This window comes from Topomyia yanbarensis, chromosome 1, assembly GCF_030247195.1.
Source record: "Topomyia yanbarensis strain Yona2022 chromosome 1, ASM3024719v1, whole genome shotgun sequence".
Classification (NCBI taxonomy): Eukaryota; Metazoa; Arthropoda; class Insecta; order Diptera; family Culicidae; genus Topomyia; species Topomyia yanbarensis.
The window spans coordinates 21,249,125-21,268,346 of NC_080670.1; the positions used below are offsets into that span (position 1 = coordinate 21,249,125).

The 19,222-nt window shown below is 39.1% G+C and overlaps 1 protein-coding gene across 7 annotated transcripts in view; it reads right to left on the minus strand.

Annotated features, from left to right (window-relative positions):
* LOC131677067 (putative uncharacterized protein DDB_G0277255) overlaps nt 1-19,222 on the minus strand; it is a 72,621-nt gene that overhangs the window by 40,483 nt on the left and 12,916 nt on the right. For 6 of the 7 annotated variants that reach the window (XM_058956625.1, XM_058956623.1, XM_058956621.1 and 3 more), the window contains exons 3-4: nt 10,481-10,571; nt 9,541-9,600 (exon numbers count right to left, since the gene is read on the minus strand). In XM_058956625.1, coding sequence (XP_058812608.1) covers nt 9,541-9,600; nt 10,481-10,571 — 151 coding nt within the window. The remainder of the gene's footprint in view (nt 1-9,540; nt 9,601-10,480; nt 10,572-19,222) is intronic. The other variant, XM_058956624.1, reaches the window with a different exon arrangement.

Genomic DNA, 19,222 nt, shown 5'->3' on the forward strand with positions numbered 1-19,222 from the left:
GTATGCTTATTGGCCCTTTTCAAAAAACACGCGTGAAATGAAGTCAATCGTTTGGTAAGTCGTTTTTCATGTTGAGTTACGTGTTAGTAGGTTGAAATATCGCGAGAAAAGTGTGATTTTGTATAGAGATTTATCGTCACAACTTTGCCATTGAAGTATGAGAAGCAAGCCGCCTAAATAATACGCCCGGTCAGCGTGGCAAGCAGAAAGTTAGCAAAAGTTGAGCAAAGCGAAATTGATGCTGGCAGAGTTTCTGCGAGCATTTTGCGCGATTTGTGCGAGAATTGTGACAACGAATTTGCTCAAATGCAACAACCGTTTGTGACAGAAGCGGTTAAACCAACCGGTGCTGCTCACTTTTATCCACAATCGAACCAGAACTGTACGGCCAAGATCTCTGCGCGCTTCCTGCCACATCTTTGTCAGATGTTTTGCTCGATTCTTGCTAAATTCTACCAGGTAGGAAATGCCAGGATCTTTGCACAGTTTATGTCCGAGTTATGCCAGGGTTTAGCTCGGTTCCTGTCAAAATTTGCCAGAAAACGCGAGCGAAACCGAGTTCGCCCTAGCTCAACTAACCCGACAGGATATGTGCAGAAATCTGACAGACCTGCCAAACCAAGCCTTACAGAAATCTAGCAGAGCGGTCTCTGCCAGAAAATTTGCTCACTGGGCGCCCGTTCGTTCCGCTTAGCGCCTGCAACGCCATCTGGACCTGAGTATCTGATGCAACAATTTAACGGATGGAGGAAAATTCTTCTCAATTTATTTATTTATTCAGAGCTAGTGAGAACATTTCATGTCATTTTTCAATGCTTGTCTAGCTTCATAAATATTTTCCTTTTTGTAAATACGTGCCAGAATTAAAAATATATTTCATTCTAAAAGTGTGAATATATTGCAAATATCCAATTGATACGTGGATGTATTCGCACGGGGCTTGTTGCTGGTCAGTGCGAAATGGATTGTATACGCACACAGCAATCGTCAGTATTTTATTGGATAATGTTTATGTAACAACAAAACAAAAAAGATGAAAATCCTCATTCAAGAAGAGCAAGTTTCTGGATAATGGGAGGCTATTTGCTAATTCGAGTGTGCTTATTGCCCTTCAACTTGCCAGCAAATAGGAGGCATGTTGGGAGCTATCTCAAATGAAACATTGGGGCAATTTACTGCCATCATTTTTGGATGGCCCCCGATTCCTTAAGCGCCTCAGAAAGCCCCCCCCCCCCCCCGAATGCGCCATTTAAGCACTTTAAATTACCAATTGAAAAATTGTAAATTCTCTATGTACACTCAAAACAAATCATCTGGAGCGTAAATGCAACTGTTTTTAACGCTCTCGAATAGTGAGCGCAAAGCTCCCAAATGATCCGTTGGTGCTGAATCAAGCTCGTACTTGTACAATACAACATCGAACCCGATAGCTACACGTCGTTGGCTACACAGTGCTTTCACCGTGGTAAAGTACCAAACCTGACGAACAATCAGTGGTGAGACCGTTATTGCACACTAAACCATAAATTAATGGTCATTAAAACTTTAGGTCAGTTATTTCGTTCTACTACGTTTACACACACCATTTTCACAATTTGCTGAACTCGCTGTTAGTCCCCAATTTTGGTTGCATTAAAAACATAACTGACAGATTGTTTAGTACAAATACGATAAGAGAAAGGATTTCTAAGCATTATTATAGATCGTATGGAATGACCCTATTCCATTATTACACATATGATTGACTACACCCGGTTCACGTAATCGTCATTATAAAAATGCGATACGTCATTACTCATGACTCGCACATTGGAAAAATACCACACCCAAAATATGTTTACTCGCATATATCATATTCCTCGAGCCATCGAACACAAAAACGACCAAAAGCCACGGTACAGTGAACCTTACGGACCCTTTACTGTTGGATTGCGGCTAACAATAAAAGCTTGCTGAAAATTCGATTCTCGACTAGATCTGCACCAGCGCCATCGCTCAAATATTGATTGCCCGTGTAATCAAATACCGTTACAGCTGTCCAGGAACCATATGAGGAATGGTTTGATTGCACGTGGTATGGTATGTTTAATCTTTCTGTTCAAGCGTAAACTTAATGACGCTAAGTAAAATTTTCACTATTGGCGTCACAGTATTTAGTTTCATTAGCCAAAAAAGGGTGGGTCAAGTTGATTGCATGTGCTCTACAAATTCAATTTCAATTATTTTAGGTATTTTACGTACACAACATAACAGAAATAAATCTTTTAGCTATTTTTAAAGTCAGCAAAATTCCAAAAAGCATAACATAACTGGATGAATTGTGGCCCTATACATGAAAATTGTGCAGCAAATACCCGTTTAGAGACTTGCTGATGTGGATAGCAAAATCTGTTCCTGTTAAAAGCAATAATATGTTCGCAAGTTCCTGCAACGATGGGTTTTATTTCTTCAATGAATTTAATTGATTTTTTTTTCACCCACAAATTTCCCAAAATCCTGTCGCAAAGGAATACCCGACTGTTTGTACGGTTGGGAGGCATTTTTATAGCTCAATTTAGACATGTCAGGTTTTCCCACCGAACGAAACAAAGACGAGAAAAACGATACGACTTTTAGATGTCTGCCTGAGAACGGAATGAGGGGTAGGGAGGCAGTGGGAGCTATTGGTTACACGACTCTGATGGGAGAACCTTTTTGGTTTATTTGACATGCGGCGCCATATGGCAGACTTTATTTTTGGGCTATCGAATTTTTGTTATAAGTGCCGACCGAAATCGTTGTTTGGCTTTGGAATATTGTTCAATAAAGGAGGCCTTTGGTTAGTTGAAGAAAAAAATAAATTAGCATATAGCCATAATAGTTTTTCTAGTAAACGAGACCACAGCCTAAAATCAAAGCTAATAATTGTATGGTGCCAAAAGTCAGTGGATAATAAAACTCTTGCTGCATCGAATCGATTTCAACTGAGTTAATCTAGTTATGTAATGACAAAGCACACTAAGTGATGCTGCCAAGTTTTCAGCTTCTAGCTAATCGTCGGGTAGGCCAAAAGTTGGCATGCAACGCGTGAGCCAATGCGGTACGATTACAGCCTTGTCATACTTAGTTAAATCAAGGATACCTTGACAAGTATCCTGTACTAGTGTGTACAAAACAAAATCATTCAATATCGCGATGAACGTACTCTCGTACTTAGCATCCTTTCAGAAAGTAATATTTCATAGAATGTCACCGTCCGGTTGAATTCTCGTCCCAGAAGAGTTGAACGCTTTACTTCACACCACATCATATTCGTCGCTTTGGTTTTATTTGGTTCCATTTAAACTAGTTGCGAATGATAAATCTTTTAGATTAGGAATGGGCGATGTCGATGCGATATTTTCAAAATAATTTGTATATATCTTCAAAATGAATGTCTTCACATCTGGCATCGTTGGTTCGCAATGCTGTGATGTATTTCGATCCGTCAAAAATACATCTAGAACAAGGTGTTCCCAATGCAATGATTCAGCCATGTGTGTGTGTGTGTGTTTTAACCTTCTACGTCCCACTGACCGTCAGTGGTATTATGAGAAAGTGTTCTGCATATGGTCCAATCACTCCATACAAACAACTTAATCTCGGGGTGTAGTAGGTGTTAGCTCTATCGATTTTCCAATGACCCATGTCAGAATGACAGAGACCTAGCAGTACATTCCGAGGCCATTTTTCCGTCGGCAAACCCCGCTCATTTATAATACGTGTACCACAATGATACCAGTAATATAATCAAACTTTCGATTCCTTGCCACGAATGCGTGTTCAAAGAATTGACGCGCATTTAGTGTATGTAATAATTTTATCTAATACGTTGCTGTATGCTATTAGTTTCTACTTAGAAAGGTAAAAATGCAACAACAGAGAAAGAAAAATACCAAAAGAAAAGATGTGATACTTAGCTGAGTGGTGCACAGCGTTGCCAATGTTCCAGATTTATATAGAATCTTCCAGATTTTCCCAACTGAACAAACATTCGTTCAAGCCAGACATTTCGCCAGATTTTTAAAAAATTTCCAGATTTTTCCAGATATTCTGAATTTTACGTTACACCCCAGCGAGGTTTTACCATTATGCCAGATTTATTTGGCACAGCCAAAGTTTTTTTAAGTGTCCAGCCAACAGTGAAATCTCTTATTATATCAGATTTTTAAATTATAGAAGTTGTAGCAAACACATTTTGGAAATCCTGGTCATATTCTATTAATATACCTTCTATGATGAGCAAAATGGATGCAAAATTTTGATAACTTTGAGGTCGCTGTCAAGTGACAGATTTTGCCAGATATTTTTAGTTGAACTGCCAGATTTTCTTCAAAAAATAGTGGCAACCCTGGTGGTGTATGTAGCACCAGTAGTCAGCAACCACACTATCGTTGGCGAATTTCATTTTTCACACAGGCGTATATTGCGCAACGACTGCTTAAAAAGTGATATTGCCCGGTGGCTTCTGTCTTCACACAAGCGATCCAAAGGTATACCTAATTGTAGGTTTGGCACTACGGCTAGAATCCATATCTTCTCGGACGAGAGTGTACGGTTAAATCTTTTCCGAAAAACCAACCTTTTTCACAAAATCTCTATATTTCAGGATGAAGCTGACGGGAGGGAAAAAGCAACACCTGCTTTGTCGAAGCTTGCTTGCGATCAATTTCCTTCCCAATACGATGATTAAGCCATCTGTTCAAAATACTGTTTCCTAGGTTTTGTTATTGTTTATCACCTATGTGCAGAGATACCAGGTATCTTTTTCAAATGCCTTCACATTTCATAAAAAATGTCTTCATTTCTCGACCAACATATGATTACGACTTAAAAGCCAACTGTCAAAATTCTCTTTGAAAAGAAATTCCGGACAAACCGTTACTCACCAATCACAGATGTTGGTAGTAAACAAAAGAGAAAAGTTTTCTCTTTCATTGACTGCTGTGAGCTGTTTTTGGCCAGTAACGGTTTGTCCGGAATTTCATTTCAAAGAGAATTTTGACAGTTGGCTTTTAAGCCGAAATCACATGTTTGCCGAGATTTGTCTTCAACGGCCAGGATTCTGAATCGGTTATAGATTTTGAGCCAGAAGTCTGCCAAAAATTAGACATACGAATAAATTTGTCTTCAAAATGAAAAACACGTCTTCACAACATTTCAAATGTCTTCAAAATGAAAACAAATCTTCAAATCTGGCATCTCTGCCTATGTGTCCCATTAGGTTGTACACAAACCGACATAACCCTACAAAATGAGCCGGATGAACTTCGTTTGACAATTCTCGGTGGTTTATTTCCATGGGAGTTACGTGAGTTCAAATGTACCAGATGAGAACCCATTGCACTCGAACTTACGCAATTGACAAAGTCAACAAACCACCGAGAATTGTCAAACATGAACTTCATTCATATTCATGAGTTCATTCGTGTCGTCATCTTGTAGAAACAAAAATATGCATAGTTAGTATTGAATACTTTACGCTGACGTCACAAATGAACTGAGTGTTCATTTTTGACAGTTCGCTTGTACTGTTTACATGGACTTAGAAAAAATCTTTACGATTTGCTTCGAGCGAATCTAGTCGTCCACAAAATTTTTCTAAGTCCCTGTAAACAGTACAAGTGAACTGTCAAGAAAAGTGAGGTTAACTGTGTCGGTAATGAACCTAATTCCCGTCTCATTTCTTCTGCTGTGATTTGTGCATTTTCTAGCACAAACTTCTGGTAAGCATTCAATGAGTGGATAGACCGAATATGTCCAATGCATAAAATTTATAGCAGAAGAAACGAGAGGCAGATAGAAAAGTATGCTATCGATGAATAAATAAAGCTCTGCGTGTAGAATAGAACATTGCATGATGACGCAAGCAAAGAAAACATGTCAACTTAGCGAGCTTGTTTACAAAGTATAGGGGAATTAAAGCGTCATTTGACTGTCAAAGAACAATCAAATAGCTCTCCATACAAACGAGAATCGCGTTTGATTTACATCATACGCACATATATTAGTCGGAATGAAAAAAAAACTATGTTTCATAGGAGGGGATAGTTGTATATGAAAGTCTCGAACGAGTGTTACGGTTCAAGTAGCGCGGAAAAAAACACTTTTCGAAATATGCATTAATTTCACAATTTCTTTGGATTGGATATATCTCGACAAACATATGATTACGGCCTAAAAGCCAACTGTCAAAATTCTCTTTGAAAGGAAATTCCGGACAAACCGTTACTCGTCAATCACAGATATTAGTAGTAATCAGTAGAGTAAAGTTTTATCTTTCATTGACTGCTATGAACCGTGTTTAGCCAGTAACGGTTTGATCAGAATTTCATTTCAAATAGAATTTTGACAGTTGGCCTTTAAGCCGTTATCATATGTTTGTCGAGATATCTAATCTGAGCCATAACAAACAGACCCGTTTCGTCTGTAGATAGACTTTCGTTCACATTTTGCAAGCAGCAAAATAAATATCCTCACATCAAACTGTAAGGGGGAAAGCAAATAAACAAACCGAACATCTTACGCACAATCCTAGAGAGGGCGTTAAATGCTGTTTTTGTTAGCCACTGCAACAACCAAACTGTGGTAGATGCGGTGTGATAATAATGTGTAATAATAATTGTAATTTGTAGTACTAGTGTACAATTGATATGTTCTATTCGTATGTCTTTCTGTGTATGTGTTCGCCTAAGTATTTATAACAGCTGGGTCAGGTAATGGATTCAGAACTGGCGTATATGATAGAATAGTGGGTAATTCTGCCTAGGATTCGTTGATCACTTTTTATCGGTCTTCAATTCATGCATTCAATTTGACTCATTCGGAAAGATCGGATTGGATCAATTATTGTACTATTAATTTACCAATGCACATAAATCATCAATTCCACGGTCAGCACAGTATGAAAAAAATCTAACTGAAGGCAATTGTCGATAATGGTAAATAAGTGTAATTTGCTAGCATGTAGTTCAAGTAATTTGATTGCATGTTAAATGTGTTCTTTCCGTCTACTTCATTAGTCTGTTTTTTGTTGTGCTTCTAGTAGTTTGCTTTCCCACTACTCATGTATAACAAAAATAATATCGATCAATTTATACGCTTTTACTTTATTTCTTTCCTTTTTTCTTTATTCGGCATGTTATTTTTTTATTACTATATGTTAAATTAGATTCATACTAACACTCACTAAATCAATAAATGGTATATTCGCTCATATACGCTCACAAGCTCTCTCATTCCAAACATACAAAGGTGGCCTTCGCGATAACAAAAACCTAGTGACAAACTCCAACATGCAATTGTAACCATCCACACATACTTACGCTCGCGATATCACCAACATTAAAACACTTTTTAGCACCTATAAATACAAAAACCTATACCTATACAAGAACGCGATCTCAAGCATCAACCTACCTTTCGCGCGATCATGAATCGGTCACGTCCATAAGTCTGGTGAACCCTCGGTCCTAGCAGTCTAGCCCCATGCCTTCAGTTGAACCAATAAAAAATGACGCTCATATTCACTAGACAACACGTTCCATGATAACATGACCGGGAAGTCCAGTGATATGTAAGAGCTCTCTTCTAATATTTGAACCGTAATAAAATCGAATTCATCATTCCACGATGTTACACGCTAGCAGACGCACCAAACATGTTAACATACAAACGCTAGAGTCTTTCGCGATCATCCACGCACACCTACGCCCGCGATCTCACAACCAGGATAACACCCCGCAGACTATGTTAATGTTTTAGAACTTATGAATTCACAAAAGCGGTCGAAGGAGTGAACCTACAAACGCACGTTTTTGCGGTTACGTCTTAGAGTCCCTAGTCTCGACCCTCGGCCTAGCAGATGAACCAAGCAAAAAATTTCGCTCATATCCACTAAACAACTCGTTCCATGGAGACAAAAAATCGAAGTTATACACACGAGCACGCGCGACAAACACGTTGACATACGAATGTTTAAGCCCTTCGCGATCATACACGCATACCTACGTCAAACTTGATAAAACCCCCGTAATAAGGTGAACGTTCTAGTACTTACGAAGTTACAAACGCGGTCTCAAGCGCCCGTGTTCATGCGATTATGTATCGGCCAAGTCCCGAAATCTTTACCCTCCGTCCTAGAAACATAGGTTACATGCAGTCCAGAGCAACTAAAACAATAGCGCCCATATCCACTAGACGACACGTACCATGGCGACAAGAACTGATATGGAAGAACTCATTTTCTTCTATTATCTGAACCGTATACCGAAAATTAAGAATCAGATTCACGGTCTGCACGCGATCATGCATGAACACACACGAATATGCAAAAGAACACAAGGTCATAAAATAGATTTTTTACACAGAAAGTTACATACACGTTAGAATACGTGACATACATACGAACACGTTAACGTACAAACGGTCGTGCCTTTCGCGATGATACACGCGATCGCGAAGTCCCGATGCCCGCACATATCTGAACCGTACAATGGATATCACGTGCAGAATCAAAGCCCAATGCAATTCGATTTAGGCGGTGTTTTAGTGGATGACATTTCCTGCCTCGTCTACAATTGTAGCGAGTGATTCTGATAGGGAACCCTGACGAGGGCCTAGGTCCAGTAGGACAACTCTCGAAAAAACAGGAAATCAATCAAAGGAAATTGTCAGATTAGAAGTGTAAATATCGAATTTTCAGTACACCATGATATATTTTTTTAACATACAAGCTGTATAAATAGTAAAATGCAACAAATACAGCTCATAGATGAACATTGAACCTTTTCAAAAAAAAAAAATAGTCAATGCCAATAATTCCAGAGTGTTTCAAAAAATATCGACTTTTTTTAAAATCAAAATTAGCATCTTCTAATACTGTGAGAGAAACACCTATTTTGATGAAAACACCTATTTTGTGTTTTTTGACCCTAACAGTTGGGCTAGAAACATTGAACATTGAAAGCATGGAATAAAATACCAAACGCCCGACGAGCAGTACGTGTACTAGCGTACGTGCTATATCTCTAACAAACCAGTCTTTTCAGAAACGTATGGAATGAAGCAGAGAAACCATGAATGTTCATTACTTCTCCGGTTCCGCTTGGAATGGGAGGGGGAAATCCGAAGTGGAATTACAATTACAATCTTTGCCAGCGCGGGAGGTTGATTTTTTTTTGTTTGCCTCCTAGTCTATGTAGGTTCTCCAAGGATTCACCGACAGCTGCGGATTGTTTTTCGAAAACAATTTCGCAACGCAGCATGTATTTTTGCACCATACATACATACATACATAGATCGAAGGAAAGGGTTGAACGCAAGCATGCATATTTTACATTTTTTACATAACGCAGCATTAACGAAGGGCTTAGGAGCTAAAGCAAGCACACAGGTTCATTAGGCTAGGTAAGGGGCTGGATATAGAGCTGGTCGGGGAAGAGCAACAACGAACTAGGGAAGGATCGATGCTGAGAAAATTATAACGAACTGGGAGGAAAAACACAAAGTAGAGAGATTCACCTTCGATAAACTTATCATCCTCCGTTGATTTGGAGAAAAAGTGATCCACCTTCGAGCTGGCTGTTATGGTTCGAGAAGAGAAACGAGGTGAATGATTGCTATTAAACAAACAGAATTGAATTACCGGATTGATTGCAGAGGATATAATTTTTATCTAGCTTCTGATTTATGTAGATAGATATGGCATCGGAAAGTAGTAGAAAAATTGAGATGGGTTTCCCACTTTCGCTGTGTTAAGTTCACCATCTCTTCTCATACAAGAATTTTAAAAGCTTTCTCCGAATTTTCGAGATGTGGTTTGTGCGTGGCTTTTCTGCTATGTACACAAACGAAGCCACCGAAGAATAATACAATTACGACTAACGACGCCATTAGAAACAGCCAAATTTGCAAATTACAACCTCAACGCCCACCACATTTCAGCAAACAGGCCCAGAAGAGCCTTTCACTGCCTCAAGCAACCAGCAAGTAGGTTGCCGTAAAATTATTTCCCCTTTTATCAACCAGCAAAGTTACGTTTTACAATCACAAAGCTGCCGTTTTTCACACATCGTTGAGTCCTTTAACTTCTAGCCATTCAACGTAATAACCATAACAGTTACTACCATCGCAGCCGGCAACAGTGACTATAAACGGAGTTCTGGATTTTAGAGCCAATCGTTCGTGTCATGCCCCCGAGTCCATTCGAAGTCTATTCTAATGAATGAAGCTAAACTGGGTGACAACAAAACACTATCAAATACTGCAATGAGCTGTGCTATACACTAGAACTTGCTTTTGCTGACGGTAACTGTTTTCGGTTCTAATCCTTCCCAGAAATAAATAAGTAAGCTCTCTGTCTCTATACCATAAAAAAGTGCTAGATTGAAGAAGGCCAAAGAGGATGGCAAGTTAAATTCTTTGATAGATAACTGCCGCGAATAGCGACCCCAATAATTACCGAACTGATTTGGCACAGGTGGCTTGCGAACGACCTCGGGACCTCCGGTGTACTCGTGCCATCGATAGGTGCTTCTGTATTCCGAGTGGAGCTGGAAGAAATTAAGAAAGAGGACGAAAAATATGATGTAATAGCAGGTATTGAATGTGGATGCAAGTAAAAAAAAAATATTTCGTCTAGAGCAGGATCAACTGCATAGAAATGGGTTTCGTATGGAAATGAGGGATTTCCTCTGCCTGCCGGACCACCGCGTCTGGACTATCCGACCAGCCCGGTTCCGGTTTATTACGACGCCTGTAGCATAGTGCCCGAGCGTAGGGTAAAAAAGGAATTGTTGGTAATGGGAAAGTTGGATCGTTTTCTGCAATTTGCGAAAGCGAGGTACATTTAAAAACAGTTGAGAATAAGCAAGATAAAAAATATATCTTCAAAGTTGTTTACTTTGTTCTGCAAAAAGTTTTGCAAACACAAATGGTCGATGCAAATTGCTTCCATATTCAAATGCTGGAAAGACCATCCTTTTATCCTCGAGCAAGAGTTCCAGTGCCGAAGTTACTTTACATTACACTATTAATGGAAAGTTGTAGCTATTTTTATAGAAACCATGCTTCAAAATTTAATACCACTTTGATTCTTATTTTTCCGGCTGATTAGTGGAATCGGTGTAATTCCGTTCAGTAAAATGAAAGTTACTAGCACTCAAAAACTCCTCTGGCGGTTTTTCCCAAAATACTTTATCGCAATTTAACCCACAATACAAGTTAATACATGAAGATTTTAATTAGAATAAACTTTCAATTAACCTAAATAGATCGGTATCATTCAATAGCGTTAGTGGAAAACATTTTTGTTATTAAGAACTTGTTATTGATTATGAGCGCTATCGTAGAAACCTATCATAAACCAATGATACCGCGAATCGTTTTGATAATAATTTATATCATAACCGGAGTTTTGAAGATATACTGAGTTTAGGATTGTTACCATTAAAAAATGCATTTCTTTTTCATATTTTGCGAGTAATGATCCAAGGAATCGTTAGTTTATTGTCACATTTTTTTTGCAAAATGATTGAGTCTATTATCAACTGCAAGTTATTCTGATAATTACACTAGTTTACAGCATTTCTGAACTCAAAAAGCTGGTTGTCATTTTCAATGTAAAATCGTGTGCTGAATCCGAAAATGAAGTCCAAAAAATTTACAGTAGAACAGTTTTCGAGTTATAGTAAAAAAATAAATTTCACCTTCAAAAATTCCGACAATACCCATATTGCATGGGTTGTAGGGAATTTCCGCTAAAAACCGGATGTCGCCATCTTGGATTTCAAAATGGCGTCAAACATAAATTTCTAGCACCAACTTGTCAATACAATTCCGAAAATACCCATATTAATTGGGTTATAGCGAATTTCGCTAAACCGGAAGTCGCCATCTTTGATTTCAAAATGGCGTCAAAAATCAATTTCTGGCACCTACTCTTCAAGTCCATTCCGAAAATACCCATATTGATTGGGTTATAGCGAATTTCGCTAAACCGGAAGTCGCCATCTTTGATTTCAAAATGGCGTCAAACATAAATTTCTAGCACCAACTTGTCAATACAATTCCGAAAATACCCATATTAATTGGGTTATAGCGAATTTCGCTAAACCGGAAGTCGTCATCTTTGATTTCAAAATGGCGTCAAAAATCAATTTCTGGCACCTACTCTTCAAGACTATTCAGAAAATACCCGTATTGATTGGGTTATAGCGAATTTCGCTAAACCGGAAGTCGTCATCTTTGATTTCAAAATGGCGTCAAAAATCAATTTCTGGCACCTACTCTTCAAGTCCTTCCGAAAATACCCATATTGATTGGGTTATAGCGAATTTCGCTAAACCGGAAGTCGCCATCTTTGATTTCAAAATGGCGTCAAAAATCAATTTCTGGCACCTACTCTTCAAGTCCATTCCGAAAATACCCATATTGATTGGGTTGTAGCGAATTTCACTAAACCGGAAGTCGCCATCTTTGATTTTAAAATGGCGTCAAAAATCAATTTCTGGCACCTACTCTTCAAGACTATTCCGAAAATACCCGTATTGATTGGGTTATAGCGAATTTCGCTAAACCGGAAGTCGCCATCTTTGATTTCAAAATGGCGTCAAAAATCAATTTCTGGCACCTACTCCTCAAGTCCATTCCGAAAATACCCATATTGATTAGGTTATAGCGAATTTCACTAAACCGGAAGTCGCCATCTTTGATTTCAAAATGGCGTCAAAAATCAATTTCTGGCACTTACTATTCAAGTCCATTCCGAAAATACCCATATTGTTGGGGTGCTGTCCATAAGGAATCTTCCAGACCCGTCTCTTCCATCTTTCCGAAAATCTTCTAAGTCCTTTGCATTCAAAAGGACTTAAAATATTGTTTTCAAAAACCGTGTTAATTGCGAAATCCGCGCAAAATAAAAACTGCCAAAATTCTTCTAAGTTCTTTGCATTCAAAAGGACTTAGAAATTTTTTTCAGGAAAAAGTCTAAGTCTTTTGCATTCAAAAGGACTTAGAATATTTTTGCAAAAACCACGTTTATTGGAAAAACCACGTTTATTGGAAAATCCACGTAAAAAACGTGTTAATTGGAAATCCGCGTAAAAACCCCCAGTTAAATGGAAAATCCGCGTTAATTGGAAAATCCGCGTAAAAAAACCTCGTAAAAAATCGCGCAAAAAAACCGCGTAGAACAAACCTGGGTGCATTGACAATGACAAAAGCTGCCTCAAGTATCTCAAAATTTACAGCCAGCACACTCGTAAAAGCAGCAAACAAGGAAGAACTCAGATGTTCGCGAACAAAATGGCAGCAACCACGATGATGACACGGAAGTGTTCAATAGCGAGATAGATATGAACGACCCACTATACGCGGTTGGTGGGGAATCCACGTGCAATGGCTAAGAGCTTGCGCGAGATCTGCTGGACAACCATTGATACCTGAGCTGCAAATTTTCACCAGGTTGTTTTAAACTTGAAGAAAAAACAAATCACAAATCATGCCCAACTATGTTCAATTCGCTGTTTTTCGCTTGCATCATTCATTCAAACAGCCAAGCTGCTCAATCATTTTCCATTCATTTTCGATTTCATTGACCCTATGAATATCTCTGTACTGGGATATTGACGAGGTTTTTTAAGCAAAACTACTCTGAACGTACTTCTTACTGTTCATGTAAGCTTGAAAACGCAAAATATGTCAACATTTAACCTAAACTGGCCTCTACAGAGCAGAGGACAACTTTGGTTGGTGAATGAAAAAGCATCAATTTTAAATGAAACGTATCGTTTAAATTTGAACCATGGTAGGGTTTGATTGAGCTGAAAGTTGGCATATGAAAAAGAAAATTTGCACCACTGATTGATACTCATTTTATTATTTTTATTGTTGAAAATAGATGGAAATAGATGAAAGAACCACTTGCTCCGATTGGATAAAGCATTAGACCGACTCCGTTAAACGAATTATTTTAAAAAAGAAGAAGTTTTATGAACGACTGAGCACTAAAGGGCGAACACGAAATTATTGCGACACCGAAAATGTCATGCCAATTTTCTTATAATGTTTAAAATCAAACCAAAATTTTAGGATAGTTTTATACATATATTTACTTCAAAAATCCAAAGAAAAGTTAATCGATGGAGCCTTGAGTATAAAATTGAACGCATTTTCGCTTGGTGCCCTCCATCAAAGTCTTTACAGTGTCATCCGGTTCCAGTTTCTCAGTTTTTTTCCATTTTCTTAACATGTCCTTCTCGTCTTTGACTGTCTTCTTGCTCTTCCAAAGTTCCCGCTTCATCATTGCTCAGTACTGCTCCACCGGGCGCAGCTCCGGACAGTTTGGCGGATTCATGTCCTTTGAAACAAAATGGACAGAATTGGCCTCATACCACTCCAGGACACTTTTAGAATAGTGGCATGATGCCAAATCTGGCCAAAATAGCGGAGCTTCGTCGTGCTGCTGCAAGAACGGCAAAAGGCACTTCTCGAGGCACTCAGATTTGTAGATCTCGCCATTTACTGTGCCCTTTGTCACGAAAGGCTTACTCCTCAGTCCGCAAGAGCAGATGGCCTTCCAAATGAGATATTTGGAGGCGAACTTCGACATTTTCTTCTTCTTAAATTTGTCGTCCACATAGAACTTGCTCTTGCCGGTGAAAAACTCCAACCCCGGAATTTGCTTAAAATCGGCTTTTATATACGTTTCGTCATCCATCACACAGCAGCCATATTTTGTCAGCATCTTCTCGTAGAGCTTCCGTGCCCGAGTTTTAGCCGTCGATTGTTGCCGCTCATCGCGGTTTGGGAAGTTCTGTACCTTGTATGCATTTAGTCCAGCTCTCTTCTTTGCATTCTGGACGTAGCTCTGCGACATGCCGATCTTTTTAGCCAAATCACGGCTTGAGACGTTGGGATTTGCTTTAATCATCCGCTTCACCTTTCCCTTCGTCTTTTTGTTCTCCGGTCCCCGTTTTCTTCCAGCTCCTTTGCCGTGGTCCAACGTCAACCGCTCCTGGAACCGCTTCAACATGCTGGAGACGGTTGAATGGTGAATGTTCAACATTTTTCCCAACTGCCGGTGCGACAGGTCAGGAAATTCCAGGTGTTTGGAAAGAATTTGTTCTCTCGACTCGCGTTGGTTCACCTCCATTTTCGTTGAATCGAAAAACACGACTTCGAGTTTGAGAGCATGTAAACAACACACATCAATGAGAAAGTGTGCAAAATATGGTTGATTTTTACCCAATGGTAAAAAAGTTATGCCCTGTTGAATGTGTCGCATTAATTTCGTGTTCGCCCTTTAACACTCTCCAAAAGTGAACGCTTGATCGCAAGTGATTATCACGTTTAACAAAACTCAAATGTCATACTCAATATTGGCTACTCTAGTTTTAAATTTAAATGACAAGTTTTTGAATCGTAATCAATTTGAATTTCTGTATTAGGTCTGTGCCGTATGCAGTCTTAGTATAAATACTAGACATCACATTCAAACGTACTAAGCAAAAAAATATTTAAATTTACTGAGAACGATATAGTCGAGATGACAGTTTTGTTTTCGTGTCATTTTAACGAAATATAACTTTCATTGGCACTTAATTTCATTTTGATGCAAGGAATTCGTTTCGTATTAAAACACTGTTGCGACTAAAATGTTGTAACTGGTTGAATCTATAAGTTCAACAATTTCAATTTCATGACTTCAGTATATGGCAGTCTGTTGTTAGTTTTGGAATAAAATGAGAAAGTTGATCAGAAATTACGGACGAGGAAAAAAGAATCAGCTAATCTAAGTCGCCCCAAAAGCATATCTTATATCTTTTCTAAGCACTCAGAACGAGTGCTTTCGGAATTGCGCTCTGATCCTCTCAATTCGGTTTGAATAAAACGGCATCTTCGAAAGCACCTTACGTCTTCGTTACCCGCACATCGTTCAACGTTAGGTGCAACAACTTTAATTGAAATCGTTTCACACATTTTGGTGAAACAAGAAGTCATGCATCTCTTGCAATTTCGATGATTGTAAAAGAACTTGAGCTAATTAAAAACGAACTAATTACTGAGTCGTAATATATTATCATTTAAATTGAAAATATTTTAAATTTAAGTTAAATAGGAGTTGAACCGTTTCTCCGCATCTACAAATCGTCTGCCTGATCAGAAAATTTGTGGCGAACTTGAACATTTTCTTGTTTTTTTTTTGTTTTTTGTATCGTTTATTTGACACGGCTCATTGTGGTAACTTAACGGAGCCGTGGGTCTATTAAATTATTACAATATGTAAAAATAAAAATGAATAAAATAATATTATGAAGTATCCTTCGGGTCTCGTCCACGCAATCTTCTATTGCGCGGGGAGATCTTCTTTCGTGGTAAGGTACCATTTGTCTGCTTGCCTAGTGCATCTTGTGGGTCGATTAATTTTTTTTTTGTTTCCGTCGATGTCATCATCGTCTATGGTGTCTACATGTTCATGATCAGATGTTCCTCCTTTCTTATTGCTCTTACGGGTTACGAGAGTAAAGCTGCTGTCATTGGCATTGGCTTCCTCGTCGATATTGCCAACAGTTGATTCTGAAGCATTAGATGCTGCTTTTATAGTTGTTATTATGGCCTGAACAGCTGCCACAAAATGGGTAACCGTTTGTGGTTCTGGTGATGGTATTGAAGTCTATGTTTCGGATTGGTTTTCCGAAGGTGTGTGGGGAATTGGTTATGATGCATTCTCCTCAGCATCTTCCGCACAAGGTGTTCCATGATGTGCCGTCTGGTTGCAGTATTTGCACGTAGGTGTCTGCCCTTCGTGGGTGCATAGCGTTGTCTGTTTAATGTTAGTTCCGTTATAATTGAATTGTATAGTCAAGTGGAAGGGAATAGATCTTTCCACTCGCATACTCACCACAAGAACACCGTTAAGAGTACCCGGGAAGAAGTTTCTCCAAGTATCAGGTGTAACGGATTCCACTTCTCCGAATTGCGACATGTATTTTGTGATTGATTCACGGGGAGTACGCGGTGATAAATCATGTAGTCTCACATCTATAAAATCATTTTCTATGTACACTGGGATCTTCATTTCAATACTGTCACTTTTAATCACGTGTTTCAGGTTGTTCTGCAAAACGAATTTCTTTGCTTGGTCTAATGTGGTGAATGATATCAATACTGCACTGCGCAGATGATGATATTGAAGATAGGTGACGTCCTTAAGCCTAAGCCTCATGTTCACCTTCAGAAAATGTTCCAGCTCACGGAGGCTCGGTCGTGTAGAACAAAATCTCAAGTCAACAACCGCTGTGTTGGGTCGAAGCAGCGCTTTTTCATCAATTTCACTCATGATGGCAGGAGTACATACAATGGTTCTTTTGTTAGGAAGCACTAACTGTCATTCACTTTGCTCGTATGTTATTCTTGTTTAGAGGGACTTTGGCAGATGTAAAAGTAGATCGAACGGTTTCCTTTGTTCTTAAGACAATGCACACAAGATAACAGTACTGTGTTGTGGTTCGTTTTGCGCTGGCTCAGACAGCGGCAGAATTTCGTGACCGGTGTCTTTGGTGGTTGTAAATCGACTCCAACATATTCTTGTATTTGTATTTCAACAATTGAAGTCCAACTGATACTGAGGCTTAATGAACTAAACTAAAAAGTAATGACCTAAAGTGGCAACAAACGATTACGAAACTGTGTAGAACTAGTGACGAAGCCAAAGATGTCGCTATAATCGTTGAAGCGACGAGTTATTTGTAATATCGGTCTGTTGACAGCGTAGTTAGTGTTGTGCATTTCAGACTGCAGCAGTGTTCGAGGACGAAAGACACGTGTTGGTGCGTCGAGGTTAATTTGTGACAGGAGATCGGCTAAATCATATTCAGCCAGAAGAAGCTTAGACACGAAGGTAACTTGCGATGCGGGTCTGCGATCTTCTAAAGTGTGTAGTTCTAATAATCGAAAACGGTCTTCGTATGGTGGTAGGTTCAGTGGATCGTTCCAAGACATTTGACGTAACGCATATCGTATGAATCTGCGCTGAACAGCTTCAATTCATTGGCTCCAAGTCTAGTGGGGCACCCACTAGACGACGTCTGTTTATTGGTTTAGTTTGGAACTGTTTTCACTAAGACCTTTCCAAAACTACATTCAGTTTCCAGTCACTATCTCAAGTCACCAGAATTAATTCATCTATGAAACAAGTTTTAAGCCCCATCCGAAACAAAATCCTGGTTACGGACCAGTGAAGGTACCAATTCTGTCCCGCGTTCATCGTTCATGGACAAGGATACCTTACGACCAAGAGACGCTATGCACATGCGTAAACCAAATTGATACGTGCAATATCTTTTCAACAAACTACCCACAGCATGAAAGCAATCGTGTGGATTAGAACATGACGAGGCCCTCACGCTTATCGCTACATGTATGTAGATTCGGTGCGTAATAAGAACAACAATAACTTAAACGCTCTTCTGGGCAACTTGGTTTCAAAGGATTTTTGGGTAATGTCGAAGACTGCATATCAAGAAGACTGGCAACTCTGTCCAGAATACGGAGACAGTAACAGCAACGCCACTTGCGGGTAAAGGTGGTACTTTCCATAGTGATGCACACATACATATACATTTTTACATTAAGATTCCTACCTTCTTCCAATAGAGGCGCTGTAACCTCTGTCGATTCTCGTTTGTATGGGCGAAGGAAAGAGATATCAGTCTTCTTAATATGTAGTCTTCGGTATTGTTGAAGCTTTCCAAACATTATAATCCGTTTTAAATATATAAAATCAGGAATCAGTGCTTTACCTCCCTACCATCGGATCAGGTGACCATAATGCCAATATTAAAACGCGAGTCCTCGCGTGTTTCTGGTAAAGAAAAAGAGTGTTTTAATTATATGAAACATATACTCGCAATCGTAGGCTCCACCCGACAGACACATCCGGACGAAGACCAGTATCCTTTTACCAGAAACTCCTTCGCCTCCGGCGAACAAAATGGAAGTTCATCAATCAATGTCCAACCGACTAAAGTACCTTTCCACCTTTGTTGCCGGTTACATAATTACGGCACAAAGTAAATAAATCTAAAAAGTTCACCGAGGTTCAACTGTCATACCAATGTCTATTCGGCTAATGTGAGTTGCTGTTGTGCTGTATCGTGCTCTGCAACTTTTTTTTTTGCTCGGCAGCGATAAGTTTCTGCAA